At 39.9% G+C, this 9,061-nt stretch overlaps 1 protein-coding gene across 1 annotated transcript; it reads right to left on the minus strand.

The window, feature by feature from the left end:
* Positions 1-2,887: 2,887 nt before the first annotated feature.
* LOC103698552 (protein TORNADO 1) lies at positions 2,888-8,741 on the minus strand. The gene is made up of 3 exons (XM_008780585.3): positions 7,029-8,741; positions 5,549-6,792; positions 2,888-4,583 (listed from the first exon to the last, which is right to left on the minus strand). Exons 1-3 carry the CDS (start codon positions 8,647-8,649, stop codon positions 3,189-3,191), a joined length of 4,260 nt encoding a protein of 1,419 aa, XP_008778807.3. The 5' UTR covers positions 8,650-8,741; the 3' UTR covers positions 2,888-3,188.
* Between the last annotated feature and the right edge of the window lie 320 nt (positions 8,742-9,061).

The following is a 9,061-nucleotide window of genomic DNA, read 5'->3' on the forward strand; positions in this document are numbered from 1 at the left end:
AGGTTTCTTGGAAAAGGTCTTAGAAAACTAAAAAAATTTGGAAAAATTGAGTTTTCTAACTATTTAGATAGTGGAAAATCTAAAATAAAATAAAACAGATTTTCCATTTTTTATTAGATTTTTCTTTTCTTGGAATATATTTTTTCTTTTCCTTTACCTCTTCCAAAGTTTTCTAAACAAAATGAAACATACCTTTTATACTTTAGCTACTAGAAAATGTTACGTGGTAGATTACACCTATAATATAAATTAGATGAACATCAAATGAACATATATAAACCTTTCTCTTATTCATTTCATTATGTATGAAGAAAAGTAAATATAAGCTGTCCAAAGATAGCCTATGTAATATAGTGTAAAGTTACAGATAACAATATGGATATTATAATCTTAGTAAGATATGGTAGTATAAAAAAAGAATATATGTATTTATAAATATGTAGTTCGGTTACAGGTTGTCTTTATTTTAGATTGTAAAGCTTGATGGTGATATCACCAAACAAAAGATTCTGGTGGGGTCTGTTATTGCCTCTCTTCATCGGGAGATGGGCATAGAGGGCAATATCACTACAGAAAAAACAGTTATTTCCGACACTCAATTGCCGATACTAGGAAGAAGTGTCAGCAATTTGGCTGGTGTGCCAAAATTTGCCGATGCTTCCAAATAGCGTCAGTATCAAGATTGACTTTGACGATGTTAAAAAACATCGTCGGAAACCAAAATGAAGACGATGCTTTAAAAAGCGTCGTTAGAGCTCGATTACCCCAATGAAGACAATGCTTTACAAAGCATCGCCGAAGGCCGATTCTCCCAATGACCTTTATGTAAAGCATTGTCAGAGGCTGATTGCTCCTTGGAAACCAAAATAGAAACGACGCTTTACAAAGCGTCGCCGGAGGCTGATTCTCTCAATGACGCTTTCTAAAGCGTCGTCAGAAGGCGATTGCCCAAGGACACTGAATCCCCGCCCCCAACAATGTTTTAGAAAGTATTGTCGGACCCATTCTACCCCTCTCCCAATCCCCAACCCCTCTAGACACCCCCCCTTTCTTATAAATCCCTAACCCCCTGCCCTTCTCTCTCTATCGCTTGCCTCCCGATCCCCATCTCCTCTATTTATTTTATTTGTTGCCTTTCGGTCCTTTCAATTTGAGATTTAAAAAATAAAGCTGTGGAGTTGGGGAACATCCCCATCTTGCCGACCTCTTCCCTCTTGCCCTAAATCTAGGTCTCAGTCCTTTTCTGGATCCGATCGCAGGACGGACCTAGCATGGTGGGCGGAGATCCGGCAGTGCTCGTGGATGGTCGGTCTTGGTCTGGATGCTAGATGCTTCTCATCAGATCTGCCTCTTCTTGGATCTCTCAGCTTCTCACTTGCATGGGGTAATTAGCATCATCTCATCTTCTCTCTGATTGGATCTCTTTGAGGTTCTTCCCTTCTTTTTCTTGTATAGGGTTTTGGCCTCTGGGAGCACCAAATAAGGACCTTTCTTCCCCGCTCACCTGCACCTCCGCCATCGTCGCCTATGGTAAAAGAAGAGGCTAGGGTTTTGGAACCATTTCTCTTTCTAACCCAAAACTCTAACCCTAGCCTCAACCCTCAAGCTTGGCCTCCGGGGGCTCTTCCATCCATGACAACGATGCAGGTGCTCTCCCAGAAGAAGCTGACATCCAGATGATGCTTGCCGTCGCTGTCCATCTTGGCACCAAGACCTGCAACTTCCAGATGGAGTGCTACGTCTTCAAGAGAAGATCCGATAGTATCCAATTTCTAGCTCTTGGAATCTTTCTACAGATTCCCATTTCACGCTAGATGTGTAGATTTGTGGCGTTATTTCTGCCGATGAGAGAAGGCAGTAGGATGGACTATTTATAAAGATCTTATTTTTTTTATTAGTTATTTGGAGTTTTATTGAGGTTTAGTGGATTAGGTCAATAAAGGAGTCAACAAAAGTTCTAATTTTGGTAATGGTATCTCATCCCATAATCTATGGTTAACTGGAGATCTGAGTTTCTTAGGCATCTTAAGTTGAGTTCTAATTTCTTTTTACCTTTTTGGTGCTTGTTTGATATGATTCTGCTACGTAAATAGAAATTTGAAAGTCGTTGTGCCAAGTGCTAGAAAAATTTTCACCATGCCTCTGTTAGGAGTATGTCCTATAAGCCAATTTGGCAGATGCATTGTAATTATTCTGAAGGCATAAAATTTGTATTTGATCTTTTATTAATTAATAAAATCAGGTATTTTCTTCATTCATGTTATTATGTGTCCATGAATTGTCCTAGGAATTAATAAAATAATAACACATATTCTTAAGAGTTGAGAATTTAAAGCATGTGTAATTAATAGTTAATTTCTGAATTGCTCCTGATCGATGGATCATCACGAAGGACGATGATCAATCCAAAAAGATTAGTGCAGAGATTACTTTCTTTGATGGACTAGTCTTAAGTCAATAGTGTGGGGACACGGGGGGATTGTGCAAGTGCTTGTTAGAGAACAAGGGTACTGAGCGTGACCAAAGTAAGGAGTCGCTTGGATGTCTATCCACTCATCAATGACTTACTTGATGCTGTAGTTGTATAACTAGTACTTAGACCTGCGATGCCTCAGCTAATCACGGTGAGGTTGCTGTAGTTTGACGAGCACATAAACATGAGTCCTAAGGGTTCTTGTGGTGCAGATTGGCTACAGTAGTTTTACTGTCGGATTAGGGTTGCATCTAGATGGGATCTATCGACCTTGATAGACTAGGAGTGATCCTATGTGATTTATGAGTCTAAGTTCGAAAAACCTTGGCCAGGGCAATTCTGGAAAAAGAGTTTTCCAATCTCCAACTTGAGTCAAATAAATCTGACATAAGACAGACGATGGAGTTTGACAAGTTATCCTATAAATTTTTGTATTATTGCATTAGTCATGTACCTCTTGTTATGCGAAAATATATGTTCCTCAAGTGCCAACCCAACACAACATATTTATATTAGTACTTTTATTTCTTGCTTGTGTTCTGCCTGTACATTCCTCCGATTCGTGACCATCATATAGATCAATACTGAAATTCTAAAACCAGTGGGAAGCTTTTGTGTCTTGCAGGTACCGAGCCACATATTTTAGAATTAAACATTTCCATGTGTTGGTCTTCACATACATGGAAAACATATGCAATCTTCAGTTGTTAATCTTTCAGATCGGTACCTCAACGACTTCATTTCCTCTCATCACAATGTGTCTTCTACATATCCATGCGATGTACCCGTTATCCCTATACCTCACCCTCCATAAACCAAATCTCCCTGCTATATCTTTTCCAGATGTAATTCTTTGACCTTTCAGGAAATCTACTAGCCATTGCCGAGCAGTTTGCATATCTTGTGTGACATTTGGCGAACTTTCTGCGCTCTTGTTTCTGGTTCTGCTTCCTCCAACTTGTCTAAGTGCTGCAGCCCCTACAGCACCTGCAGTCATGGCTGCTGCCCCATAAATTAGAGAAGAATCAACCATGTGAGCAACTTCCCTAGTCAGATCAGGTATCATTTCCCCCATGCCTGCAGCAAAATGCGCTCCTATCTTAAGAGCGAAAGTCAGCAGTTTCATGAACTTATTCATGTAAGGAAGCAGACATCTGACAGCTTGGTTGTCTACGTGGACCAGTTCGCATCCAATTTGGTCATCCACAACATGCATTTCTCCCCGGAATTCACACAGCATGTGCAGCCGAAGTGCTCTCATACCAGAAAATAATCTTGTAACCAGCACTTTAGAATAATTTTGTACCTGGACGAAGTAGAACATATGGGGTATTTTTCGTTCTTCTAACTGAATGTTGTAGTTCACCAAGTAGTCCACTTTCCTGTGAAGCTCTATCAGAAGGCGATGTTCGTAATACCTCAGCCCTTGTATCTCCTGCTTCAGGTCCTTAATTTCCTGCTCTATGATCTTAAGCCTCTGCAGAACTTGTTCAACGCCCTTTGCAATGCCTGAGAGTGAGGGTTCGACCGTATGTTCCGGGTCATTTATAACCACTGGTGGAGGTTCATCTGCCTTCTCGAATGGCACTGCCAATTCGATGGCAAGATGGTGAAGATCATAATACCTCCGATGCAGTACTTCTCGGAAATCCTCATCTGAAAGTAGATTTCTAGCATAATCAAACCCTGACTGTAAAATGAGTCTGTTATTATCTACTGCTGAACTCCATGTGTGCTGGTAGTCGTACATGCTGTCCGCAGGCATAGAAAGAAGTGCCTGTTTCAACTGTTGCAAAGGAACAGACTGAGACTTTCGAAATCTGGGTGGGATTAGACATTTGACGCAGTCTGGCCTGATAACACTTTCTATGAGGGTGATGGCAGGACATAGATTCTGGATTGTTGGGATTATGAGCTGGCGGAAGAGTCTCAAGATTTCAGAAACATTCTTTGTTGAGCATGCAAGGATATCAATGTAGTAGCTAAGTTGCCCTCCAAGCTCCACCCTGACATGGATGCCATTGATGATTATGGAGATGAGGTTTTTCTCTAGGCTGTAAGTGGCACCTAATTGGTTCTTTGATCTGAGAATCTTGTTGTGGAGTTGCACCTGCATTTCCATTAGAAGTTATTAGCAAGCCTCCAAAAGTGATTCACAATATCTGCTCTTTCTGGTGACAGCAAGAAAACTTCAGTGATTAAAGCATTTATCTTTCTACCCAAAAACCATGAAAAAAAGGTCTTTGCTGCTTCCATAATTTCTAACTGGTTTCCTTCTGCAATGATGTTTCAACTCAAAAATGGTGTGTGCAAATCCATGCCTGCATGTGGTTCTATTGAATCTTATCAATCGATTCACTTTAAAGTGTGTAAATTATGATCGGAGAAATGTTTCTCAATTTAAATACCCTATTATGTATTTTAGCATACTAGCACAACAGATGCAATTTATATTGTTGGACCCAGTAGATGCATAGGAAAAATCTCCAAAACATATTATTTTTTATCTCTAGGCTTTTTTTGAGTTATAGGTCAAAATCAATGATATGGATCTTTGATTTCAATGGACCGTCATTGATTTTGAAATCTTATGCATGACAAACTACACATCATAATCTGTTTATGAATGAAGATATCAGAGTTTACATTGGCAAGCTATTTTTCAAATGTAACTATGAATGATGAGGAAACAGGAAATCTTACAAAAATTCATTGCTTAGTGTGGAGTACCAGAACAATTAAGTCATTTGTTAAAGTCTGGAATTGGGAAGTTTTTTATTGGATATCGGTAATGGGGAAGTTAATATCTGAAACATAGGATAAACAGCCAGGTTATTTCTAAGAAACCTACATATACATGGACTGGGACTACATATACATGAATAGTTTGATAATGCTTGTGCTGACAGACAAATGGCTTGCTAGAAATTAATGGTTTATAATGATAGGTGTTTTTAGGAATATTCTATCCTACTTCTGTACGTCGATACATGCACAATTGTATACCATACAAACAAACATACCTGTATACATGGTTATAAAATTGATTTTTTTTTTTGTTGAAAAAAACAATACCTGCAGCCTTGGAAAGAATCCTGCTGTCAGAAACATGTGCCTTGAATCATCACATTCCAGACGTCTCCCAATGAAAGCACATTCAAGAGTACTTGCTTGCCACTTCTGTGATCTTCCTCTGCCTTCTTCAAGAATTGATGGTATCAGAAGAAGAGTGTTCTGATCTCTGGGATCTTGTTCATAGCACAGTTCTAGTTTCAACATCATATTTATGAGATCATTAGCCTCCAAATTATCAAATATTTTTGAACCTATAAGAGGAATCTGACTCTGCAACCTCGTCCGTAGAATTTTCTCCAATTCCTTCCTACTGATAAAACCACTATTTTCTGTTCTCTCCATCTTCCCTGCATCCAAATTTATTAGTTGACCAAGCACCTCTCTGCAAAACCAGTCGCAGTCCAAGATCAGAAACCCAAGATCTTTGAAGAAAATCACCTCACCGACATGATGCAGTGAATTCGCTACTGCTCGTCTATGCATATCCACCTTGTCAATGTTATCATGCCTTGATCGGATTCTTAAGGATGGAATTTTAAGCTGGCACAACTCACAGAACTCATTCCATTTCATCAATGGCTTGTTGAGATTTTCTGACCTCCATTCTGATAGGAGTTTTATCAAATCATTGCACAGTTGGTAGACTTGGGGAACTCTTTGAAGGATTGTTTTACTGGTCTTTCGCAGGTGGTGTGTGAGTTTGCTTACTGATGCTGATGATCTTGCATCTACTGTAAAAACAGTTGGGTAGAATTCCACAAACCCCTGGAATCTCTCCCTGAGCCTTTGAATGGAATTTGCAACTGCGTGCAAGTCTTCTAATGGTTGGGACACTTTGTCATGGTGGGTGAGAACTATGGTGATGTGTGGTAGCATGGATTGTGACATTGCTCTTCTTGAGTTTGAAACTATGAACCTGAGCCAGTACAGGAGGTCTTCTTCAATCTCTTCTTGGCTTTTTGGTTCTCTATTAGCAGGCTTTCGGAAGAAGCTGGAAATTATTAGGAAAAATGAAGGACTTCCATGGCCTGGAAACATGAGATCATGCAATGTGCAATTTTCATTTTGCCGAGCAAGATTCCAGATTGAGATCTTTGAGTCGCCATCCTGGATAATCTTTATCTTGATATCCGCTGTCCGAGCAATTTGCTCAACTGGATTCACTAGAGTTCGGATCTGATCCATGTAAGGTAGCTTTGTAGCATTCATGTTATGAAATATGGAGTTACAGAGGGTAGTTTTTCCTGCATGTACATGAGTTTTCATGTATCAGGACAACTGCATGCCTTAAATTATTTTAATGCACTTTTTTGCGACACAGAACTTTGAAAATGAAATATGGATTCAGTTTGAGCATTCCAACGGTTAATGATTAACAAACTGATTAGTCCTTCATTGTCTGAACATATATATTTTGTGGAAATTGAGAGATTGTTGAGTTGCCGAGAAAGAAAAGATGGTGTGGTGGTTTATGTCGTACCTGCGTATTCTTGGCCACAGAAGAATACTCTACAGCATGTGGCCATGGTCAATGGCAAATCATTTAGCAAGTCTTTCTCCAGAACCACACTCGCGTTCTGTCCTAGTTTCTCATAAATCTTATCCGTCTTCCCCACAATCTGCAAAGGTGTTCCAGTGAGATCAATTTCTTCAATCCACGGATTAACCTGCAATGTTTCCATTATGGCCTGTGACACTAATTCCCCTTCAACCCCTCTACAGCCTCTCAATGACAGGCATCGCAAAGTAGCATTCCTTTCCAGGCTCCTAAATATTTTGACAATATCATCTGATTTCAAGCTTGTATCATCATAGATACCCAGTTGAACTACTGTCTGGTTTGTCTCCAGCATCCGCAAGATTGCTACTACACCACCTCTTCCTATCTTTGTTTTCCCTCCACCAAAAACAAGTGATTTCAGGGTGGTATTTGCTTGAATTTGCATTGCAGAGAACCTGCTCAAGGGGCAGAGTAGATGCTCTAACCCAACTCCTCCAAACCAGTTCCCATCCAACTGCAAGTTTTCTAAGAATTGGTTCTTGAAAAGCCCAGCAGCTATGTACACAACTGCCTTGTCTTTGAGGCAAGTTCTTGACAATTTGACATCTTTGAGGGTCCTGTTTTTTTCCAGAACTCCTCTAAAATCCCTCGCCCAATTCGATTTCAGCTGGATGCCTGTCATGTCTAGGGTCCTTACTGTTGTATTCCACCCCAAAGCACATGCAACTCTCACAGAACCAGAAGAGTTCAGTTGGTAAATTCTCAGCGTGCTGGTCTCAGGCATGAATTCAACCACTTTGGAGCGCTTGACACCATGATCTCTACCCCATATGTGAACTTCCATGGTCCGACTCCTTCCTAGTACAGCAGAGATGAGGGGGGTTGCAGTGATGGAATCCTTGTCAAATACTATCAACAGCTTCAGTGTAGAGTTCACCTCAATCATTCTTGAAAGCTCTTCTGCTCCTTTTGAATTGATCGAGTCCTCCCATATCTGTAACTCTTCCAGTGTGTCATTTTTTGTTAATGCAGAAGCAAGGAGCCTCGCCCCCATGGATCCAATTTGACACTCGGAGAATATAAGTACTGTGATCCCATTATTTGTTTCAAGCATATCGGACAGCTTGGACAAACCTTCCACGCCGAACATGTTTCTTTGGAACTCAACTTGTTTAATTCTCGAGTTGTTATTCAGTAATCTATGGAGACTTTGCAGTTGGCTCTGCTCCCATTCAACACCGTGAAATGCCAAATTCGTTAGACTTCTGCAGCTTTCAGTCCGCGCTGCAAGCTCGGCCAAAAGCTGAGAGAAGTCTTGACTGCTGTCACTGTTTGTAGAGATGTTGATGCTTATTGAATTCTCTGTTTCTTGATAAGAGCTTGAGGTGGACTGAGACTGGTAGAATGAAATGTTTTGCAGGTTCATGTTTACTGACCTGATTGTCTGCAGAGCCCAATGGAGATCTCTGACGTTCTGGTCGGTTGACATCTGATTTCTCGGCGTTGGGCGAAAACTATTGCTTGTGGAAGGGATCTTTGTTTTGGAGAGCAAGATATGATTTGCTATCAACGCAAATTTTCTTGTCAGATATTGTTTCATTTGTGAGGGTACAAAAGTCGCTTGGTTGCGGTTTGATTGTTCAAATTTTCTGTAAATTGTTTTTTGGGTTGGCAAATTCCTGTAACATCATGAAAGGTTCTGGAAAACTCTCTTTTAGTTTTACATAGTTAAAAATTCGTTATATTTATCAATAATTTTTATTTTTATTTATTTATTATGGACACAAGGAAGAGAACCCACTAAAGGTAAATCATCCTGGTCCAAATACTCGAGGATGAGCCATCGAAGACTTAAAACCTAGAACCTTCCCAATGACAAGAGTATTGTCCAGCTAACCAAAAATTTTATCTTTTGAGATCTGCCTTTTTTTTTCCCATTTAATGACATTTAGTTCTTATCACTCCTTGGATTTCAGAAAAACCCATAAAACTTTAGTTAGAAGCTAAGGTTG

Source organism: Phoenix dactylifera, unplaced genomic scaffold (genome assembly GCF_009389715.1).
Source record: "Phoenix dactylifera cultivar Barhee BC4 unplaced genomic scaffold, palm_55x_up_171113_PBpolish2nd_filt_p 000423F, whole genome shotgun sequence".
NCBI lineage: Eukaryota > Viridiplantae > Streptophyta > Magnoliopsida > Arecales > Arecaceae > Phoenix > Phoenix dactylifera.

Coding starts and splice junctions, on each gene's coding strand:
- LOC103698552 (XM_008780585.3), bottom strand. CDS start 8,649: ATGAAACAATATCTGACAAGAAAATTTGCGTTGATAGCAAATCATATC. Junction 6,793..7,028: donor CTGTGGCCAAGAATACGCAG/GTACGACATAAA, acceptor ATGTACATGCAG/GAAAAACTACCCTCTGTAAC. Junction 4,584..5,548: donor GATTCTTTCCAAGGCTGCAG/GTATTGTTTTTT, acceptor ATGGAAATGCAG/GTGCAACTCCACAACAAGAT.